Consider the following 24,442-nt stretch of genomic DNA (forward strand, 5'->3'; position numbering starts at 1 on the left):
AATTCATGTCCAAGTGTGCTTAAGTGAGAGGCTGTCCCATTTTATTAGCAGCTTCTTGATCCTCAACATACATTCTTAACATAATTTATCTTTAAAGGTGCTAATAGAACACATCTCTAATGGTGTTAATGGAGTTGCACAGCAGCGGCACAGAGAAATGAAGCCTTCGCTGCTATTGCTAGGATCAGGCCCATTTTCTCCCTCTTATCTGCGTAAGTGTACCGTTGTGGACAGAAAGAAAGCATCTACAAAGACTGTTTGATCAGGCAGCTGTGGCATCAGCGTGGAAACAATTTTGTTCTGACCTGTTCTGTCTCTGCACCTCTGGGCTTCATCGTCTTTGTTTGTGACAGTCTTTTTGTGCAATGTTGCATCCGTTGCATCATCTGTCCTGACCTGCTCTTGGCATGTGTGCCCATGTATAATCAGGGTCCTCACATTGATGATGCAGCAGCGGCCAGCACTTCCTGTTTGGCGTTTCCTGACTCCTCCCCTTCCCTCAGGCTCTGCAGATCTAGACCTGAGACTTGGATGGAGTAATGAAATTTTGATGAAAAGCTAAGTGCGCGATTTGTAGCAGGGCATGAAAGCATCTGCTTCACTGCTGCAATGAGAGAGGAAGATGGAAATGCTGGCAGATATGGGGCAGACACCCAGGAGCTGCTCCCAGTCTAACGACTCCATGTTGTGGCTGTAAATCTGTTTCTGCACAGAGGACAGTATGATTCTAGCATGCATGGCTCTAGTTTTACGTCTCCTATTCCCAGCAGCATATGTGAATATCTGCCTGAACAGCCCGAGTTATCATCGCACATGTCTGTATTTCAATCAGAGCACTTAAATAGATGCAAGTCATTTGACACTTTCAAATCGATTGAAATCAGAAGTTTGATTGAGTGAATCCGTGCATGGAAGCTGCAGACCAGAGAAACATTCCAACCAACCTACATGAAGACGACTCCCTACCTCTTTGAAATTGAAATGATGTGAAAATAGAATTGCGGCAGCAAACGAGCCGTGTTTGCTGCTCCCATCGGGGGCCAAACAAGGCCTTTGAACACACCTCTCTAATGTGGGGGCCCCGTTCTGGGACACGCTCTGTTCCCTAGAACGTCTATGGGCGCGCTCCCACTGAGGCAGAGATCCAGTAAAAACATCATCTTGATACACGTTTGGTTGAAAATTACACATGCAACCACAAACAGTCCAATGTGCACGCTGAGCTTTCCACACGTGCATATCAGTGAGGTGCTTATTTGTGCCAGGAAATAAAGGTTTAAATGCTGCTGTAGGTTTGAGTGAGAAGGTGAGAACACAGCACATCCATCTGTGGAAGGTGATCAGATGAAGAATTCAAGATGTGCTTTTTTATTTATGAGGTAAAAGAAACTTCACATCTCAAGTGAGTGTTATTAATTCATGATATCTTCTTAGGCAATGCTCTAAGGGGCCCATGCTCTTGTAAACTTCCTCTCTTTCATCTGTCTGGAGCGAAGGCTTCTCAGCTTCTCCTGACTGAGGTTCACCCTCAATTCCTCTCAGGAAACCAACACAATCCTGTGACAAAAGCTCTGAACACAGAACGAACTCATGATGAGGGAGGAGCAATGTGGAAGCAGCAGCAGCAGCCATGTTGTCCAGATGTAGGACATGGGAAAGTCTCAGGTTAAACAGGATACGTTGATGAGTTCAGGCTTTATCATGGGACCTCAAGAAGTAGCCTAATCAGACGTCTGACATCAGGGAACAGCAGCAGCTCAGGTTTGACCGCTGAATCTCTGATGACCTCGCTGATCCTGGAAGAGCTCTGATTGGACAACTTTGTTGGAATAATCATAAGAAGCTGTTCAGCCCAGATGAACCGTCATTACAGCAGATTCCTGATCCAGCTCAATTCTTGAAAACGATGTCTGAGCATGCTGAAGACTCGATATTGCTGCCTTGCTGACTGACTGACTATTACTGGCTGTAAACAGGCAGCAGCACATGCAGCTGTAGTTGTGTGTCTGCTGCACTGCTGTAGTTATTCCTGCTGAAAACACTGTGGAGACCTATAGGTATTGAACGTTCTTGTCCCCGAGGAGCTCCCTCAGCTTCAAACAGTCAGCAACAAATCCGGGAGACGGGCGCCGGCCGACAGTGAATCACACATGTGCATCTTTGCAAACTTCTGAGGCCCAAGATAGTTTCAAGGAGGACAGCAAATGAGAGAGATCATCTTTTGGGGTCTGATCACGTAATATCTGACAGAACTGCAAATGAGAGTTACGGAAAAGTGGGAGAGAAGAAGAGAAGCAGGAGGGAGAAGACAGAGTGGAGTCGCAGCTCACCTGAGACCTCTCAGGTGTGTTAAATCAAATCAAATCAAATCAATCTTTATTTATATAGCATCTTATACAATCAAAATTGTTTCAAGGCACTTTCCAGAATCCCAGGGCCTAACCCCAGACAAGCAACAGTGGCAAGGAAAAACTCCCCTTTAACAGGAAGAAACCTTGAGCAGGACCAGGCTCATGTAGGGAAACCCTCCTGCTGATGGTCGGCTGGGTAGAGAGAGGAGAGGAGAGGAGAGGAGAGAGAGGAGAGGAGAGAGGAGAGGAGAGGAGGAGAGGAGAGGAGAGGAGAGGAGAGGGAGGTAGCGATGGAGTCAGCCTCCCGTACCTGGACAGGGAACTGGTTCCATAGCAGGGGGGCCTGGTAGCTAAATGCTCGCCCCCCCATTCTACTCCTAAAACTCTGGGAACCGCAAGTAGACCAGCATTCTGAGAGCGGAGCGGTCTATTGAGCTGGTAAGGCATCACTAGCTCCTCCAGGTAGGATGGAGCTAGGCCTCTGAGGACCTCGTAGGTCAAAAGAAGGGTTTTAAAAATTATTATAAATTTAACAGGCAGCCAATGAAGCGACACCATTACAGGAGTTATGTGATCTCTTTTGTCAATACCTGTCAGAACTCTGGCTGCAGCATTTTGGATCAACTGGAGGCTTCTTACAGAGTACCCTGATAATAAAGAATTACAATAGTCCAGCCTAGAAGTAACAAAAGCGTGAATTCACTTTTCAGTATCATGCTGTGTCAGCAGCTTCCTAATCTTTGTGATGTTCCTCAGGTGAAAAAAGGCACTTCTAGAGACTAATTTAATGTGTGAGTTGAAGGAGAGGTTTTGATCAAAAGTTACTCCTAGATTCCTCACAGAGAGACTAGATGTTAATGAGATACCATCTAGAGTGATCATATGATCTAATCTATCTCTGAGAGGTTCGGGACCAAACACCATGACCTTAGTTTTTCCTGAGTTAAGGAGGAGGAAATTTGAAGACATCCAGGACTTTATGTCTTTAAGACAGGTCTGGAGCTTCACTAACTTCTCTGTCTCCTCTGGTTTCATGGATAAATAAAGCTGAGTGTCATCAGCATAACAATGAAAATCTATCCCATGCTGCCGAATAATGTTCCCTAAGGGAAGCATGTACAAGGTGAAGAGGATTGGTCCAAGTACAGAACCTTGAGGAACTCCATGGCTAACCCTACTGTATGAGGAGGGAACACCATGGACATGAGCAAACTGGTATCTATCAGATAAATATGATCTAAACCAGTCTAGTGCTGTCCCTTTAATCACAATCACATGTTCCAGTCTGTGTAACAGGATGCTGTGATCAACTGTATCGAAAGCAGCACTGAGATCCAGCAGAACCAGCATAGAGACCAGTCCATGATCTGAAGCTATGAGAAGATCATTAGCAACTTTAAGAAGTGCTGTTTCTGTGCTGTGATGAACTCTAAAGCCTGACTGAAACATCTCAAACAGGCTGTTCCTCTGCAGGTGCTCCAGTAACTGAGTCACCACCACCTTCTCAAGAACTTTAGAGATAAAAGGAAGGTTGGATATTGGCCTATAATTTGCTAATACGTCAGGATCCAGTGATGGTTTTTTAAGCAACGGCTTAATCACTGCCACCTTGTAGGACCGGGGTAGTAGTTGAATGACCAGCCCAGAACTAATTTCCCTGAATCTGCGTTTTGCGTTCTGCTGTCCTGAATCACTCCCATTGGAAAATTACGTCGTGAGTGATGGCGAACATTCTGGAAAGAAGAGTAAACCGCATAGGAAACGTTTAATAATAGACGATGACCATGAATAGATCATGTGCTGCAGTTGTATGGGAGTGTTGTTCCCTCACAGGCAGGGCCCATTGAAGGCCGACCGATGCTAACTTGGTTGAGAGGATGAGCAGGAGGATTTGCTCTAGCTTTGAGGAGCCACATGAGGAGAGGCTCAACAGGGTTCTGAATCAGCCAAGCTGGATCATTCATCAGGGAAAGGGATTGTTTTGAGTTTTGTCTCGAAACGTGCTGTTTGTGATGGCTGCAACAGGGTGTAAAAGGCTGAAAATGTGAACTGTTGAAGAAGAACCATAAAGGTGCCAAAGGTTTTAGACAGTTTTAAAAATCAACTGTGTCCTCCAGCTCAACAAACCGTCCTTAAATATGTTAAAGATGGATGCCATCACATCGGACACCAGTCCTGTCACACTCTGGTGTAAATGCTCATTTCATCTCTTTTTCATTTGCGTCTAACTTGGACCCATTTTGCACATTCATTAAAGCAGAGGTGTGAATCCTCATTTAAACTAGCCAGCCCTCACCTCACCTTTTGTCTCATTTTCAAATAAACATTTAAACCCTTAACAGTTGAGGCAGAGCTTCTTACAATCAACCATGCTATGGTAACCCTCGAGGTTGAGGGCGTGATGTGGGGGGGGGGGTCAACCGGAAACAGTTGAGAGGTTGCGAACAGCTGGGCAAAATGTTGCCCATTCATGCTGTTTCTAGCCAAAGAGCAGATTGTCCTATTTGGATGATGGCTGGGACATCTGGAGGGTCCAGGTTCAAAGGTTCTCTGAGCAGAAAATGTGGTGCTAGTAAACATTGAGTTCAGCTGGGCTGCTGCAATCAAATAAGCTGCTTTGTTCAATGTTCCTGTGTTGTTTTGTCAGCAGTAGTTTTTAAAAAATTATTTCAGTTGCTTAAATGTGACGTGACTACTAGTTCCAACATCTGCGGCTTTTGATGAGGACATTCGTTTTGATTTTTAGATGAGTGTGAAAATATTGGCATTAAAACCCCATGTCTAATGAATGCACGTGACTCTAATGCAGGCTATGTGTTCCTTTCAAGCACTGAAAGAAAGACAGACTGACACCTCGACTGATTGTTAGCAAAGAATGAGTGTGGCTCTGTTCATCTCCGGCTCACTGAGTGCCCCCCTCCCGCTCATGTTGGTGCCTGTCAAATCAAAGAAGATTGCAAGCATTTGTCTAAAATCCCAGCGAGTGGCTCAAGCAGCGTTACCCGACTTCTTTCCTTTGCTGCTGCAGCCTCCAGCTTCCTTCTCTGGCCCTCTGCCCAGCAGACATCCCCCCCATAACGGAGATTTTGCTTAATAATCAGTGATAGACCTCTGCTGCTAATGATGTATAAACAGGAGGATCCAAGGGTAGAGAATATTCTCAGTCAATAGATAGAAAAAAGGGAAGAAAGACAGTGGCGTTGCCAATGGCAGAGTGTCTTCCTGCCGCTCCACTTGTCAATAAGGCATCTCTTTATTTGATGGAGGCAATTAGCGCTGAGGATTCATGTTAAGCTCGAGTCACATCAGCCTCCCGGAGCCAATTAGCTGCACTTGACCTTTTCTGCATGAGACGACTTTTCCAGACTTTCCCAATGCTTTTATATGTGTAGCTCAACACACCTCCCAACAACACTGATGGGCTTTATGAAAGAAGGATTTGTTTCATTTTCTAGTACAGATTGCGTAAATGATTAAAAAAAACAAACTTTCACATATTTTATATCAACCACAAAGGTGATTGTTAAGCATTGTGAGGGGCTGCCAACCTGTGCCTCAACTGTCTCCATCTTTGTCCCTAAAGCCTAACCCTTAACCTAACTCCCAACCCTGATCCCAACCTCGTCTCCTCTCTTCTCCTTAACCACTTCATCCCTCTTGGGGTCACGGGGAGGGTCCACAAGGGGTGAAGGCAGGTCCCCTTCCCGGATGAATCCCCAGTTCATTCCAGAGTTCCTTGTTCAAGGGTACCTCAGTAGTGCTCTGAGGGTGTTCTGGCACTTTCCCTACTACCAGAACACCAGAACACCATGGTTTGTCTGTGCTAGGGCTCAAACCGAGAGCCCTCTGCTTCTCAGCCCAGCTCTGAACAGATTGAGCTATGACCACCCTAATCCTAACACCTAACCCTTAACCCTTAATTCTGACCTCTAACCCCTAACCTCTAACCCCTAACCCTTAACCCTAACCCCTAAACCTAACCCCTAACCCCAATCCTTAATCCTAACCTCTAACCCTTAACCCTAACCCCTAACCTTTAATCCTAACCACTAACCCTGACCCTAAACCCTAATTCTAAAACCTCACCCTTAACCCCAACCAACAAATATATACTCACTTTCAGCTGCAGTAATTAGTCTAAGATAGTGCTTAAATACATCAGTGAAAAAATGAAGCCAAAGGTGTGTTCATTTATCAGTGTTGGTAGGTTGCAACATAGTCCATAAAACCAAAACCAAGTCATATAACTGTTGTTATTTCGAGTAGAAATTGAACCTAAATTTATTTATACTGCTGATGATTTTGTTTCAAATGAGTCAATACCATTAAAACTGATTGAAAGGCCTTCATGGAGTTTCATGTCAATACAGTATTAGCTCCCTGGAGTAAATCAGCCCAGAATTGTACTGGACCCAGACCTTCGTGTCGAATCCCACATTAATAGGACAAAGATGTTCTTATTCCACCTTAGAAACATGGTTAATGTGAAACCATTAATAAATAAAACAGAAATAAGATTGGGCGCAGTTACTCCAAGAGATTGAAATGACCACCAATGAAAACTCCCCCTGTTGGTCACCTTCTTATGTCTTTCATTTCAACTTCCTCATTTATCATTATTCTTATCTGTTAAAAACACTCTTTTCCATGTTTTTTGGGAAGCATGGCTTGATTATATGGATGGACATTTGGATGCCTTCCCATGATTTGTGATGTTTAGAGAGCACTTTTTATGACCACTCTAACTCCAGACTCCATTCTTTCACTCTTACTTTTAAGTACTCTTCTTAAGATCCTAACATTAAAATTATAAAACTTTCTCTTATCTTTCTATCTTTTTTAGGGACTCTGCTCCAACTTGTAGGCACTTTTACCTATTTTTAACCTATTTGAATTGATTTTAATCCTCTGATTGTATCCATTTTTAACACTCTTTTATGACCTAATATATTTATCTACTCCATTATCTAGTTAATTAAATGATTTCTTCTCTTAAAACTATTTTAATGACATGGCCAACAGGCCTGTGTGGCTCCTTTTTCTCTGGCCTTCTGGGCCTGGTCTTTAACTCGGATCCCGTCTGGGAGGGACTGCAGGAGGGACCCAGACCAAGACCCAGACCCAGAACCAGATCCTGACCATGAGCCAGAATCATTAAAGATACTGGAGGTGTTGCATGATGGATAATTTTCTTTGACCTGTAATCAGAAAAACAGCTCAAAACACTTACAATTGTAATACTGCAGAATGAATAAAAGGAATTCCTTGTTTACATGTCACTTGTCTGTAAAACGACTATAGTTTGAATAAATAAGTGGTATAGGCTGGAATGCTTACCAGAAAGGATCACTAGGAAGACTAAAATAAAGGCCAGGACAGCCGGAATGAGCAGGGATTCATCGCAGCTCCTTGCACATGGCTTTTACACTAATTAGTTTTGTCACCATGACGCCGAGGCCTGGCTTTTTCAGCTCTCCTTTACGTCATGTACACACAGCGGGGGTCAGGAGTCAGGGTAGAGCAGAGCTGTTTGCAAGATGCTGATTTACACTAAAATGTGGCTTCTGCTTGCTGCAGAGCACAGCAGGCTAAAGCACAGGCCTCTGGTGACTTCTAAATCTCATCCTATTTCAATTTCTGTGTTGCTGCAGCAGCATAATAGACACTTTAAATACAGTGACGGCTCAAAAACAATTAAAAACATCTGCTGTTATTACATGAAGCAGAAATGAAATTGTTTTAAAGTGCCATTATCACTCCCAAGAGCAGTTGTGTGTAAGTTTCACAAGCATTTTGTTTTAATCAGAATTGTGGAACATGAATATAAATGAACCATCTGATCTACTAAATGATGTATACTAGAAGCATAAAAGGGTGTAAAATACTTTCATTTCATTCATGTCAGTTGGTGTGAAAATAATCCACAAGGATCTCACAATGAATAGAAAGTAGGAGTAATGCCCAGATCACCCACAATCCATCTGTGACGGCGATGTTATCTTCAGCAAGCAAAGGAAATGGGAGACCAAGCGTTCGTCTTTCATCGTCATCAATAAATCCGAACAATCACAGCAAGCACACCGCTCTGAATACAGTAAATCCCAGCACTGCTGCTTCTCTGCCCTTAAAAAATTGCCTTTGAATTGCATTTCCTGCCCTATAATGAAGCTAATTATGTTGTCCTCTGTCTCATTGTCAGCGAGCTAACAGATTAGCGCAGGCGAGGATGATGGCCCCAAACCTGCTGGGATATGATGATGTCAGAGTCTCTTTTATTAGTCAAATCAACCATTTTATCTCCTGACCCACCATTACTGCAGTTTACTGTTTGTTTGTTTATTTATTTATTGCCAGGCTGGTGTCTAGTTCAGGATGTCTCTGTGGACTCTCCTCCACACTAAAACAGGCTCATGAGGATGGTGGCTGGGCTGGTTTCCTGCCTCTTGCATGGAGACTGTTTTAACAGCCTGACACAGGCTGTGACAGGCCGCAACAGGCTGCATCAGGCTGTAAGAGGCTGTGACAAGCTGTAACAGGCTATAACAGGCTGTAACAGGCTGCATTAGGCTGTAACAGGCTGCATCAGGCTATAACAGGCTGTAACAGGCTGCATCAGGCTGTAACAAATTCACTTCTCTGCCTCCAACATCTGAGAAACCACTTAAATTCTTTGTTATTTAGCAAATATTCAAACTTTTGTACATCCTGTATGTGTTTATTTCACATACATAAAGACATTTAGCACATATGTGTTCGAATTCAACCATCACTGCAAGAGTTCTTACTGGTTTTTCTAAAAGGCAGAAGTCAGAGTTCATTCTTCTGCCTTGTGTAAGTAGGGTCAGAAACTGGGGTTTAAAAGCGCTGCAGTGACTGCCACGCCACATTTCAGGCAGCACGGGCTGAATACAGAGCGGCGTTGACAAGTCTTGCTGCATGTGGCAAGGAGGGTTGCTTCAGAAACAGCTTGACTCTGGTAAATGCTCTGGACACGTCTCCCTTAACTGACTGTTGAGTCACTCCACAAAAAGAACCCCAACGTCTCATCTGATGTGAGACATGCAGACACGCAGTCCTGACACAACATGAGACAGATGAAAATATTGCTCAGGGTCTCCTAAAGCACTTTGGCTGAGTTTCAACCCTCAAGTCAGTCCAACAAAATCAACACCATCACGATGATGGAAGTGTGGCTGTAACAAATCTGATCTCTCTGCACTCAGGTGCCCTCCAGGCTCCTAACCTGTCTCAAATGGCTGTACCTCTGCAAAACACCACCACACCAATAGCTGCCGGAGATAGATAGTGCCGACGCACAAACAGCCGGCTCCTCCTACAGCGCTAATATGGAGCCAAACACACGTCATCGACTGGTAACGGCAATCAAGCTCTGCATATCTAACAGCAGCGTGGAGCTGCTTCACACACCAGAACATCAGCAGCAGGAGCAATGGGAAACGCACCGCTGAATTAACGTGAGCTCTACCCAAAACCAAGAGCTTTGCTGCAAATATCAGCAGAATAGGTGGTTTGTGGGTTAGTGTTATATCCTGGATCACCAATAACTCCTCCCATCTTTCCACTAGTCGCAGGGCTGACAAACAGCTGCTGCTTAACCAGCGCTGCTCTTCTCCCTGTACTCCAGTCCTCATCTAATTGGCACAGCAGCCAAATCTAATCCACACTGAATTGATGGAAGGACTCTTGTTCTGACCATCTTTTTATGAAGGCTTTGCTTCAGAAGACACTGATTCGGGACAACGGCTATGCTGAGAGTGCTGATTTGTAATCTCTCTCCAGGATGTCTGCATGCTGAGCAATTCAATCTGCAGCTGCACTGAGTGACAGGAGGCTGTTTTACACTCAAAAAGTGGGAACACCTTTTTTTTTTTAAAGATCCAGTTCTTTTTAAACGGCCGTGGTAGTTAGCAGAGTCGTCACGGTACAAGATGTACTTCCTGTTTGATCTGCAGCTTTGAAGTTTGTCGACGTGTTCCAGGCTTAACATTCCCACATAAAAACTCCCATCAAGGACACTTGACTAATATCCTCCTTTGAAAACCCTCATATTTCTGTCTGATGTCACAGTCCTGCTTAAGCAGCAAGTTCTGTGGAAACAGGACGTTTAGCCCTGATGCAACAGACATTTCAGCACATTCATGCGTTTTCATTCTCTTTGGTGTTTGGACCTTCCTGTTCCCCATCACACACAGTAGCTGTCTTCATGTCCACTTTAAAAAGAAATTCCAGTCCATGATGGTGTGGCTCTGTTGCTTTCTTAGCTGTAGACTGGGAATAAGAGGAGTAGGGGAAGGTTCCCACTACAGCCGCATGCCTGGGAAGGGAGCGAGAGATCGGCTGAATGGACTGACGTGAACATTCGTCTCAGCTATAACAGCGTATGTTCAGTGCTGTTATGTGACGCAATGAAAAAATGGGGAAGGCATCAGAATTGACAGATTCAAGGGGTGGGGGCAACTACTAAGGGGGCCACAAAGTTGCAAACATACATATCTGACAGTGAAGCAGGCCCCTGGAGGCGCCGAAGCCAAAATAGCCAAAATAGTATCTGTTTCTGTCATTTTTATGTGTTCTTCGTAAACCTGAAAACCCCGACTTATTACTGCATTTAATCTTTTAGTGTGTAAGAACCAAAAAAAGTGCCAGTATTTTAAATTATATGATGCTTCTTGCTGAACTGGGAGAACCACACACACACACACACACACACACATACACACACACACACACACACACACGTACACACACACAACACCACACACACACATATACACTGTATATTCTGTCATAGACTATTATAAATATGTCATCATACAGGCTTCTATATAAGCCCTCAGAGACTCTTATTTAGTTGGTTTCCTCTTATTTTTGCCTGATCATTTTGTTTTGTTCATCTCAATATTTCTGTGTCCTTAGACAATCTGAAGATGTTTAGAATTTCGATAATGCCTGAACTCTATAACTACCAATAGACTGTTATCTAAAAACATGGATAATAATTTTTCCTCTAATGCAGTATTTACTTTGTATAATTACACCATATACATTATAAATGCACAAATGCTGCGAATTGGGGCTGTTGTCACATTCTGATCAAGTGGGGTTTTTTTGTGTACATTCAGTGATCACGGCCTCTGTTAACTCCTCTCATCTGTCTGCTGGAGTGTATTAAACTCCCAGTTGCACTTCAGGCAATGGAATCTCTATTTATAGTTTATAGCCTGTAGGGATTTTATCCAAGGTCAGTTGTAGATTACCTATTTGGCTCATTGAGCTACTCGCTCCGTTAGATCCCTTTTTTAATGTGCATTGGAGATTGATTAAGCTGCTGTGTTTCCATGCTGCTGCTGCAACCGTGACTGATGTCTACACACAGCTATATGTATGTATGGGGAGCTCTTGTGCTGAATGGACGATCGATGCATGGACTCTCCCTTCCTGCAATAATTACCTCATCCAGGGGGTGGTGGTGGTAAGGGGCTGACTCAGTGTGAGTGTGTGTGTCTGAGTGCGTGTTGAATCATGGATTGTTGCGAAGTGTCAGAGAGCATGAAATTCCTCTTCATCAACCTGCAGTCAATGCTGAGGCTGTCTGAGAATAGGTGAATAAGACTGACTTCCCGCACTGCTGCCAACCCGTAGAGAGCAGAAAGTGCTGTTTGTTTGAAACGCTCACAGATTTTCTGCTTTGATGACATGTTCACCTTTCATGTTCAGGCACATGCAGCTGATGACTGCCAGTCACCTCAATGATCTAATTGGCAATGGAGGATTTTTTGTAACTATGGCAATGATTGCAACCCTTTAGCGGTTCTCCTCAGAGCATATCACACATCATCCAAATCATCTCCTAAATTCTTACTGTGAAAATCCACAAACGTGTCATTTTTACCCACTTGGTCCAGCAGTTCTTTACACAGAAAAACAAAAAAACACAGAACCCCACAGATATGAGTGGTGCAGCAGGCCACCTGTTAATGACCTAGCCTTTAGCCTTTAGCATTCATCACCACCATAAGTCTCTGACAGTCATGTGTTCATCCTGTTTAAAGCTGTCTTTATATAAAATTTGAACAAAATTCACAAATAGGAGGAGAGGAGAGGAGAGGAGAGGAGAGGAGAGGAGAGGAGAGGAGAGGAGAGGAGAGGAGAGGAAACCATGACCCAGAGGCCTGTCAGGTGATCATGTTTGTGGACCCCAGCAGCCTTGGCCTATAACAGTATGACTAAGATGTTATCCTAATGATTAGACGACCCCCTAAGTATGACAATTTGTCTGGATAGTAACTGGAACTACAGAATTAGTAACAATAAGCTTTTTCAAAGATCACTGTTACCAGCTGAGGCTTCACCATGGGTCTGGATCTGTGCCACACACACACAAACACACACACACACACACACACACACACAGCAGTGTAGGTCAGTGTGAGGGGCATCCTTGTCACTGGGCACTTTAGAATTGACACCTGATTGGTGTGTGTGTGTGTGTGTGTGTGTGTGTGTGTGTGTGTGTGTGTGTGTGTGAACTGTCACACAGCTGTCTTCTCCGCTGATCCCCACTAACCTCTAGTCAAACAGAGTTCTGTAATAGCTGGACATGTAGCTAGTGCTCCGTCACTCACATTCTGCTGTCTAAACTTTGTCAACCTGCTCAAACTTCAGTGTTGTTGGTGATTCAGACGCATTCTTCAGTCCTCCATTATTTCTCTTAAATTCTCTTAAAATCAGCTAAACTAAAATATGAGGCTGGATGAAGCCAAATAGTTCCTCTGCAAAACACAGGGCCATAGGACATTAGACTGGAATAAGCTTTGGCTTTGACTCCAGCAGTGCCAGAAATTGTCCGGGTGGATGTTGCCGACACACAGAAAACGTATCAATAAAAGTGGCCATCTCGAATGTAAACGCTCAGAAAACACGGTCACCCACTCTAATGGTGGCTCGGACCACCTTCATCTGTGATCACGGACACACTGGCTCTAACATTCTTTCCATAAACTTTCCAGGTGTATTTCCATCCAGTGTGGCGTTCCTTTCTCACCCATATCTTGTAGTGATGATGGGAGTGTCGCACCATGGAGCAAAGCTTCTCCAAAACATCTCAAAGGTTCCCAGTGGGGTTGAGGTCTGGATTCTGTTGGTCCATCCCTGTGTGAAATGAAGTCTCATCGTCCCTGAACCACTCTCATGATCCAAGCCCCAGGAATCCTGGGATTATCATCTTGGAATGTGACCACATCATCAGGGAAGAAGATCTGAACTGATGGAAGAACCTGGTCATTCAGGATCTTCAGGTCATCAAGTGGGCTTAAATAACTAGTTACCAGCTGCAAGGTAACAGCCCCAGCAGTAATGATCCAATAGGAGCATTCTGACCTGTTTGCGTGGTTAAATCCAGGCTGTAATAACACATCGTTTGTGTCACAAACTGTGTGTTATTATAGCATTACATTTACTGGACTAAACCCCATTTGTGATTATGGCTCAGTGCAGGTCAACATCCAGATAAGCCAGTTGCTTTTAGGGCACCAGAAGCCTTCTGAGGCTTTCTTGACCATTCAGTAAGCAGAAACGGTTATCCACACACAGAAAGCCCGGGACAGTGGTAATAACAGTAGTAGTAACAGTTGTTATAAGCTTGGATTCCAGCAATGATGGTTTGGAGGAAATGGAACAGTGTTCCCTCTGCTCAGGTGACTGTAGGCGGACATCTGGCATTGTAAGGTGTGTTATATCACTGCCCTGTGTGTGTGTGTGTGTATGTGTGTGTGCGCGTGTATGTATCCACCCTTTTTTCATGCATCTCTTGCTAAATCAGTGCATGTTTTCAGGTGTGTAAAGTGTTGATCTGTGTGTGTGCACGTGAAAACAGCAAACAGCTGACACTTTTCCCTGAAGTCAATACGGGGCCATGCAGCAGCCAGCCAGGCCTGATCTGGACCGCATCGTCCACCAGGAGCCGCTCCTACTGGACACATCACATGCTAAGCTAGGCTAACTGGAAGGGGTCTCTATTTCAAAGTATCTACACATAAATTCCAATTTTACGGCATTACAATACTATTTGGTTGCATAAATCAGAGACATGCTGATGAGCTCAGGCCTCTGCTAATGTACACATGTCAAAATGATGCTGGGAAATGTGTCATTTGTTTGTCTTTTCAGTGTTTTTCTCTTCTTTACAGCCTGAATCTGCTGGTTCTTCTCCTCCAGGTTCCAAATGACACCATCGTGCATCTAATATAACTCTTTTATGTCTTTGAATCCTGAGAGGTTCGCCCTCAGTCTCCTCGTTTTCAATATTTTTTGCCACAAGATTTTTTAAGTCCCACTTTTCTTGCTCCTTAAACTTCTTAAAATAATTCCTGTGCAGAGAACTTACTGTTGAGATGTGAAGTGATCTGAAGATTTTTCAAAGAAAAGGGGCTGTTGAATGATTAATTATTGACATACTTTCTCATCTTTTGCGAGCATCTTTTGAAAGCTGTTGAAAGTGTGTTCTTGATCACCCTGTTTTCCTCCATTTTCTCCTTCTTGGTCCTGTAGGTCCTCTTACAAAGAAACACACTGATGATTTAAGTGATAGTGACCGCACGGATGATGAAGGTATTTTTTTCTACCCCATCCCCCCAAACTGATTTGCATGACAAGGGAAATCCAAACTTACCCTTTCTCCTCCAATTTTTATCTTCTTTGATTTTCTTACATTTCTTGTCCTTTTTTGAAAGTGATGGACATTTTCTTTTTGCTCTTCACTTGTAAAACTCTTTTGGCACTTGGATGTGTTTTGTCCCTTTCAGCTTGATGTGAAAAATTCATGTCTTCCATCATTCTTTGATAACAATACTTTAAACATAGGTTTGTTGCTTGGATTCGCTATTCTTTTTTCCTTTTCTCTGTTGCATCCCACCAGCAGATCAAGTAACAATTAAACCTTCAGCTAAAATCTGGAAACATTTCTGCATGTCTTTGTTTTCTTTGTTGATTTCTCTCGCTCATTAAAGTTTGTAAAAATGTTCCACTATTGATCAACTGTTCTTATGCTAACACCTCACGGTTGGGCCTTCAAACCACTCACCTCGGGCAGAGCCTCAGACGGTCGGTGGCTCCTGTGTTGGCATGGCAACACTGAGGCCAATTTCCTCTCCAGACTCTTCCATCTGCATCTGCTGAAGCCACAATATTCAGCTGTGCTGATGATGCAGCCCAAATGTTGGATGTCTGAGGAACCTGACAGTCTTCTGCTGTCCTTGTGCTTGGAGATGATCCTTCACCTTTCAGAACATAAGAAGTATAGAAGTGATCATCCTGTCCATATTACAGTAACTAAAACCAAAGCTAAAGCTCACACATTTATTCCTTTATTAACCAGTATTTGAAATTCAAAAATAAACAACTCTGTTGAATCAACAAATTCAGACGTAAATGGAGCCAATGTTGATGTATCTCATCCATTTTCCCTGCCGCACCGACAGATATCCATTTAAAAGTATGTTCATTAAAAAAAAAAAAAAAACTTCTTTGGCAAAGATCAGATATTGATGAATATGCAGTTATCTTCTTGCTGAACCTATTTTCCTCGACTCCATGCAGAGTCTGATGCAATTACACGTCCTTCGTGTTGCCATGCAGAGACCAAGATGGCAACAGCGAACAGGCCAGCACATGTGATGATGAAACTCTGAACATCTAAGCAGGAACCTGCCTGAATCTGCAGCTCTGAGTCCTCACACCTCCGTCTCAACATGTCCATAGAAAGTTGCAACAGTGTGCAAGACGGCAATTAATGTGAATTGCACTGAAAGCCCAACCTTTTATGTCTAAATAAATGAATACAAAAAAACCAAATAACCTTTTAAATGTCACATTACAAGTCAGGGGTCCTTGCTAAAACCAAAGATGGAGGTTCTTCCCCTACAGGCAGCCACAGTGCATCTTTAATGGCTAAAGTCTTAATAAGGCACGGCTGTATAATGTGACAATAAACAGACAAAACTGTCCCCCCTCCTTTGATCTGCCCTGTCATGCACCTCTCTGAGAGTTCTCAAAAACACACACACACACACACACACACACACACACACACACACACACACACACACACATAGTCATGCAGATCAACGGAATGAAAACTTTGATCACCAGAAAGATGTGGTGGCGACAGCATTTCAGGGAACTGTGCTGCAGAACAACCCATGTAGAAGGTGTGCTGTTCTGCCAGGGTCCTGTCTCTAGCACAGGTAGCCCATCTTTAGGACAGTTAGCCCAACTCTAGCACAGGTAGCCCATCTCTAGCACAGGTAGCCCCTCTCTAGGACAGGTAGCCCGTCTATAGCACAGGTAGCCTTCTCAAGCGTCTCTTCTCAGTCTCCACACTAGCTTTATCAGCAAATCTGCTGTTTGGAGACGTAAACACAGACGTCCCACAGAGCCCAGGATGCGTTCAAAGCCCTTTTTTATGATTGTGAATATTGCCAGATTTGTTGGGAATGACTTTAGAGGAGCAAGGATGTTATGAACTATAATATGTGCGCCGCACGGCTCCCCCGATGCCTTATAAAAGATTATACATATACTATTATATATTCCTCTGGACAAATTGAGAGCAGGATGAAAGGTATGGCTTCTGCTAAAAGAGCCAGCCAGAAAGCTCAACAGGAGAGGCCTACTGACCTGAGAGCAGTGTCTCATCTGTTTATGACTCTGGTTTCTTTTTAATGCCCTTCCTGAAATTTTGTGCTTTTCTTCATGTTTAAAGCTCCAAGCTCCATCACCTTCTGCGACTGCAGGAACGAGGCAGTCATAGAAACACTGCATGAAGCAGAACATCCTCGTCACTTTCAGGGGGACGTCCTCAGAAATGTACTCATTAGTACATCTTTACACCCTACTGTAATGTAATAAGCTGAAAATTAGAACTAAAAATAGACACAGAAGTTCTAATTTGAACTGGGACAGCTGTGACATCATGCTCTCAAGGCTTCTACTGCACACTGCAACACAAACCTCCAAACAAATACAAGGGAACATGAAGAGCAGCATCATCGATTAAATCTGAATAAGAGATCCCATTAATGGACTGAGGATGCTGGTGGATTGGTCTTCAGCCTCTTTGGATCTCCCACCAATGATAATATCCTCCTCCGTCTGGATGATGAGCTGTCTACATGGCAGACGGAGCGCATGCTGCAGCAGCCCAGGGCATCTCTCAGGGCTTTCTTGGAGATAGCGTAGGTACCTGAAGCTCTTTGACCATAACCTCATTCAAAGCATGGAAGCAAGGATCTTGTCCTCCACTGACTGGGATTCCTTTATCCTCTAACAAGCTCTCTCATCCCAAGGTTAGGGTAAACCCAGCTATCTCCTTTTTGTCCTCTTTTCCTGAAAGACTATTGAGTGTTTCCATCCTCTCCCAAACACCTTCCTTAATGTCAGTCTTGTTTATATACTTAATCAGAAGCTTATGAAAGATTCCAGCGAGATCTACAGCATGTTTAGCAATTTACAGTAGAAGAGGCCAAACCCATTAAACCTGGTTCTGGAAAATGCTGCCAGGATATTTATCTACCCTCTAACATGGCTAGCCCATAACTCACCTCTAATTCTAAATAAATAAAATGAAATCCTCTGAATTATATCATTGAGTTGGATTCAGAGATATCTCACCTTTCATCATTAAAAACTGGGAATTTCCCACTGCTCAGAGCGGTGCGGTCTGTGGCTCACAGCAGCACCATCTGTGTCTCACAGCTGTACTGTCTGTGGCTCACAGCACCGCTATCTGTGGCACACAGCGGCACTGTGTGTCTCACAGCAGTAAAATCTGTGGCTCACAGCAGTACCATCTGTGGCTCACAGCAGCACCGTCTGTGGTTCACAGGGGCAGAGTCTGTGGCTCACAGCAGAGCTGTCTGTGGTACACAGTGGCACTGTCTGTGGCTCACAGCAGCCTCCACCTGCCAACATAACAGATATAGGTGAACCAACATCTGCAGTGGTAACTACAAAGAGCCTCGTCATAAGCAACATTTAATAACTGGTGTTATTATCAGTGGCATGTTTGCCATCAGCTTCACAGCTGCTGACAGTGGAATGAGAGTTGATGCTGTTATCTAATCACTCTCATCACCACTGTCCCAGTTGTCCAAATGAGTTTCATCAACGCGCATGTTGCACCATCGCCGTTGCCGGTGTTGTCATCACCCATGTTAGAACAGTTCTGCAGGCCACAGAACAACTTTATTCAGTTATTCATGCCCTTGTTCTGTGCTCTGTCCTCTGCTTCTGTCAGGCTGCTCAGGTATGCGAGCTAACATGTACAGGTGAGATAGCGTCGGCGTAACACCCTGATCTTTGTCAGAGGTTTCTGAAAGCCGTCCAGAAGATGGGATTGATGTGGATTTTTAGAAGTGACAGACAGTATTGAGGGATGTTGCTGTCAGGAGCACCAAAATATCCTAACAAGGATGCACTTTTAGACAGTTGCTAATTCTAAAATGTTCTTTCAGCTTCCATGCTTTCATCCATGGTTTACCTGTGCATGTGCAACAATGTGCACTGTGCTCACCTCCTCTTATCAAGATTAGGAAGGCATGTCAGCTGCTATTACCCATTGTGGCTTTAACCACAGACAGCAGCAATTCCAGGTCCAGGGACCTTCCCTGGACCCATCATTAAGAGCCCCCCCCACACACACATGAGCTATCCCACCCCAGGAATTAGACAGTATTGATGCAAATAGTATTACCACTAATACCACTAGTACTACTAATAATTACAATCATTACAATCATTTACACACAGATGAAAAAACAACAACACCCAAGTGGACCTCAACTCTGGAAAACAAACCACCTGAAATTGTGGAAAAAAGGTCAATCAATCAATCAATCAATCAATCAATCAATCAATCAATCAATCAATCAATCAATCAATCAATCAATCAACCAGTCCAGGAAGAGGCTCAAAGCAAAATTTAAGACATTTTCATGAAAAAAGCCATGATGTGAAACATCACAAGTAAGGAAACTCTGCTGTCTCAATCACGCAGGTCATTCTGCCTTTCTGTTCTTCAGTTTTGATATGGATCTACAGCTTCATCAGAGTCCATCTGTGTTGGGTTTTTAAGGTCGCCACCCTGAATGAGGCTTCACAGCCCGTAGAGCCCATCAGAGCAGAAAGAGAGTCAGAGAGGTCAGAGAGTGAGCTGCAGCTAGACCCACATCTGGACAAGTCCGCAAACCTTCTAGTTCATTTACTGTTCCTAAGCTCTCATTGGTTTGGCTCCAGCAGGACTCTTCCTACGGCTGGAGGTCTGGACAAACATCACAGTTGGGCTAAAAGAGTCTCGGTCAGAGAGCTAGCAGAGACCCCAAAGACTACCTGGATGAGCTCCAAGCATCCTGTGCTGGACTCTATCGCAGCTGCAGATGGGGCTCATCACAGGTCCCTTTAGAAGGTCGTACCTTGCTCAAAGGCACCTCGGCAGTCCTCTGAAGGTCTTGTGGCAGCTCCCCTGCAACCAGAACACCCTCCATATTATATATTTGTTTTTTGACACTTTTTTTAAAACTTTCTCTTCTCAGCTTCAGCCATTATAATGAGCCACTGCCATAGCTGGGCTACACACCTGTGGTTCTTCGCCCTCCTTTTCAATGTCCTGCCTCTGAGGAAAAAGCTGATTCAAGTTTAACTCCACATAGATCGAGTGAGGGTCCACGTGAGCCAGGTCCCTCAGTGGTGAAACATCAGATGGATACAGGTGTGTCCCTGCGTGCTGCGCCAGATGTAGCTGCAGAGCCACCAGCCCATCATGTGGAGGACCATAGCTTTAAGGCCGTTCTTCTCTAGTTTCATGTGTAAAACTCTAAAGTCAACCTGCAGTCTTGAATAATAATTATAACATTTTCAGGATATTTTGCTTCATTACATTTTATCCTCCTGTAATAATTAAACAATACAAGAGTATTTTACCACAAGCTCCATTTCATATCTTCACTCAATCAAAGGCCACATTTTCCTCCAGCTTAACAGCAACAGCTTGAATTTATAAATCAAAACTTTCCTTTTCATATAAAACGCTGTTAGGCCCAAAGTAGGATTATTCTATTTTCTCTGAGATTAATCATCCAAGTTGGACCTGAACGGTGTGACAGCGCTGATTGCCACTCCTGGATGTTGACAGGAAAATTAACCAGTTGCCGTGTTACAGGTCTCCCCTTGTTACAACTCGTACAACATTTTAAAATGAGAATGTGAATAACAAAAGTGCACGTCTCCATAAACATAGCCTTCATGCTGAGAAGTGAGTGGTTTGACGGCCGACGCCACCGAGGTCTTCATGTTAAACAGAAATCAGTGTGCCGAGAATAAATATAAATAAATGTATTAAAAATTGCATTTCTGCCCGTCACCTTCAGTCTGTCCTCTAATCAGTCCTTCTGCCTTCTCCACCACCTTCTCCTCCTCTTTCTCTCCCCCCACAGATATTAGGGAGAGTGGAAGTCCCAAGCCGGTGATGGTTTTCATCCACGGGGGCTCTTATATGGAAGGAACTGGGAATATGTTTGATGGCAGTATCCTGGCCAGCTATGGGAATGTGATTGTCATAACGATCAACTACCGGCTGGGCGTCCTCGGTAAGGATCCTGCGTTCATGTGTGATTAATGTTAAGCACAACTCTCCGGCTAGCTTGGAATCACTGGAGAGCCGACTGGCTCACTGGTTATATCTGGGATTCTACCAACTTGTGGGTCAACCCTGCTGACTGGTCCTTTATCGTGCTCTTGAGTGGACACCAGTCAAATGTACGGGTCCAGTGGAGGGACACTATATACATGGCGAACTTGCTTCTATCCATTGGACATCCTGTGTTGGCCCAGGTGGTCATTCTCACTTACTGGGGCTGATTCTCAAGGCTGAACTCCCAGTAGAGTTTTCAGAGAGACTCATCCAGCTGTTGCAACCCAAAAATCTTTCAGCCACAAATCTGCTGCGGTTGAGTTTGTGCTGTGGTGTGTAGGATAGTTGTACTGCTCTGCTCCATGTGTGTTCATAGTGAGGCCCATCTGTTGCACTTTAATGCCTTAACTATGCTAATCTCTCTTATATGTAATACCCTGTCATCCATCACAGAAATATCTTCCTGATCCTCAAGCCAACCCGTTTTTCATTTCATCCTCCTCTATCTTATCTCCTCCACCCTTCTAATTTCTTTTTGCCCGTGTCACCGCTGTACCCAGAGGGCAGGCAGATATTGCGACACATGATGGAAACAATGGTTTCCTGTACGCTTATTCTAAACAGTCGACTCTGTCATTTGGAAAGAAGCAGCTTCCATTTCATATTGTGGTGAGTGAGCTTCTCTGCTGTCCTTTGGAACATCAGCAGAATAAAAGCCCACCCTTTTGAGCAGCTAATTTCACCACCGCCGCTAAATCAGAGCTAGTTGCGTACAAATCACCTGATTTCAGTTTACAGGTGGAACACTCATGAAGCTGTACTCTGTGTTTTGTACGTCCTCACAAATGCAATTATTTAACTTTTGTTTTCCTGCTGTGGAGTTATTAAATTTAAAGACAAAACAACTTTAAAAGTGAAATGTGAAAAAACTGAGCAAAGTGAAGAATGAGAATATGAAGGCAAACAGCAGCGTTTTGATTGAATTAATGAGGTGAAATTCATTTGAGTGTGAAGGGTCCCTGTGTTTCATCTGGCCCTCTGATGTGTGAGCTCTTGAAGTGCTTCAGGCCTCGTTCTGCTGCAGAAAACTGTATCCCTGCTGGTTAACATGAGGCGCCGCTGTTTGCTCTCAGATTAGACTGTGTTTGTGTTTACCCCCCTGGCAATGGACAAAAGCATATGGCTTTACTTCACCAAAGAGACTGTGTGTGTGTGTGTGTGTGTGTGTGTGTGTGTGTGTGTGTGTGTGTGTGTGTGTGTGTGTGTGTGTGTGTGTGTGTGTGTGTGTGTTTATTTAGTGTTGTTCTGTTTAGGACCTGTCTATCACCCAGTCTAAATAAGTGACTTTGTGAAGTTCCCTTCTGTCCTGCTGGGTTTCGGAGGTGGACACATTCCGAGCCAGTGATCATCTCTCCTCTCTCCTGCTTTAAACGACTCGCTCACGTTTGCTCATCTTCTCGTTTGCGATTCCTTTTTAAATGTGAGACACAGAGATAATCAAGGAAAGTAGTTCGAGATGTAATTTGTGAACAGTCACTTTCCCACAGATCAATAATGTTTCTAACTTCTAAGAACTGACATTTCACAAAACATAAATCAAGTATTGGTCAAAATCTTCCAACAAAGAAAACCTGAAATGTCCATGATGACACGAGACTGAAAACACATTATGCTCTTTCCCTTCCATATATATATATGTTTTCGACTTATCTTATTACACAATGAAGCACAGAGAGCTAACACATCTTAAAATGAGATGTCAGGACTCCAAAGTGAAAGAGCACATTAAGACTTTAATGACTTCCAGGGCTGTCTTATTGTCTCACTAGAAATGTCTCATTAGTTAAAGTGTGTGGCTGACCTCACCTGGCCTCTCACATTAGACACCCTGATGGCAGAAGCTCTCCTCTCAAAACAGGGACGTTTGTTCTCCTTGGCCAAGTTGGTGTAACGTGCTATACAGGTAGCCACTATTGCCCTGAACTATGCATTTATGCTACAGCAAATCTGTATTTATTGTTCAGGCATCATGGCTACAATGGATTTGACCACAGGAGATGTGAATAACACAGAAGAGTGAACGTCCATATTGATGCATTGTAGGTTTGTGTGTGTGAAGTGCTTCTGCAACAGATGCTTTACTGCTGTGCTAATGTCATTATCAGAGAACGCAGCTATTTACTATCTTCATGTTGTTCCTCTTTTATTGTATATGTGTCGAATAGGCCATCTGTTACGGGCTGGATGTGTTTGTCTCAACTGCTTAAGGAGCTAAATATGATAGCACAGCTTTAGTGCTGCAGAAAACAATTGTGGTAGAAAGAATGGGCTTCATTTTATTTTAGGAAGAAGTAACAAATAAGGGTGAGCAGATATTAGCACTCTTTATCAAGTATTCATTCACCCCTCTTTGACTTATTCTCCTTCCATTAGCACTCCCTTTGTTAGCCTGCACCAACAAAAGAAAGTCTTTAAGAGTCCAGCATGGGTGGGAAAAACTACATCTAGACAAAAGCAGCACAGCAGCACAGAAGCAGCACAGAAGCACAGCAGCAGCACAGCAACACAGAAGCACAGCAATAGCACAGCAGCACAGAAACAGCACAGCAACACAGAAGCAGCACAGAAGCACAGCAGCACAGAAGCAGCACAACGGCAGGCCCTGCTTGTTTTCTCCAATAGAAACAGCACCTTTAAGCCCAGACCCGGCTGTTGTTGTGTGCTTAGACCCAGCCAAAACCTTTAATCACGCTGATTGATGAGGTGCATTTTCCTGACTCAAAGCTTCCCAGAACACCGTCCATTCCAGCAGTACATCAGCCTCTGAGCCATTCATCAAACCTTTGATTGTTTTAAGATACACCTGGCCAGGAGAGTATCCTTTTCACAGCAACACATCTCAGAGCCTGCAGTGTCGCATACACCTTCAAGCTTGACCCTGCAGCAAATTGAACCAGTAAACACATATTATTCTATAATGAACTAGACTATTAATGATGTCTTATGTGCCATTTTTAGTTCATATTTTCCTAAATAGTTTAGCACCTAGAGCTCGGCCATTAGCACAAGGTCTTTTTGTACGAGCCTGGGTCTGCCCAAGGTTTCCTCCTGTTAAAGACAGCTTTTCTGGCCATTGTTGCCAGTTCCTGCTTCTGTAAAGCTGCTACAGTCGAATCAGATGGTAACAGATGATATATTAACAAAGATTAATAGAACTGAATAGTCCTACATGAACTGTACATCTTTTCTAAGGCCCAACTCTCCCATTGATCCAAAAGGTTGTAAACCAGTTTATGACATTATTGGCTGCTATAATTTGTTGACTAAAATAACTTTGACTTTTCCATGTGTTGTTTTTGTTATCTGCTTTAGCAACATGTACCGG

At 43.7% G+C, this 24,442-nt stretch overlaps 1 protein-coding gene and 1 long non-coding RNA gene across 6 annotated transcripts in view; one reads left to right on the forward strand and one right to left on the reverse strand.

Annotated features, from left to right (window-relative positions):
- Positions 1-24,442, reverse strand: part of LOC130528269 (uncharacterized) — a 221,107-nt gene that overhangs the window by 80,374 nt on the left and 116,291 nt on the right. The window lies entirely within an intron of this gene.
- The window catches only part of nlgn1 (neuroligin 1), a 158,225-nt gene that overhangs the window by 49,325 nt on the left and 84,458 nt on the right, over positions 1-24,442 (forward strand). For 2 of the 5 annotated variants that reach the window (XM_057037394.1, XM_057037395.1), the window contains 2 exons: positions 14,922-14,981; positions 20,861-21,013. The exons of 1 other annotated variant lie outside the window; for it this stretch is intronic. In XM_057037394.1, the coding sequence (XP_056893374.1) occupies positions 14,922-14,981; positions 20,861-21,013 (213 nt within the window). The remainder of the gene's footprint in view (positions 1-14,921; positions 14,982-20,860; positions 21,014-24,442) is intronic. 2 more of the 5 variants (XM_057037396.1, XM_057037397.1) reach the window with 1 other exon arrangement.

This window comes from Takifugu flavidus, chromosome 7, assembly GCF_003711565.1.
Source record: "Takifugu flavidus isolate HTHZ2018 chromosome 7, ASM371156v2, whole genome shotgun sequence".
Taxonomy (NCBI): domain Eukaryota; kingdom Metazoa; phylum Chordata; class Actinopteri; order Tetraodontiformes; family Tetraodontidae; genus Takifugu; species Takifugu flavidus.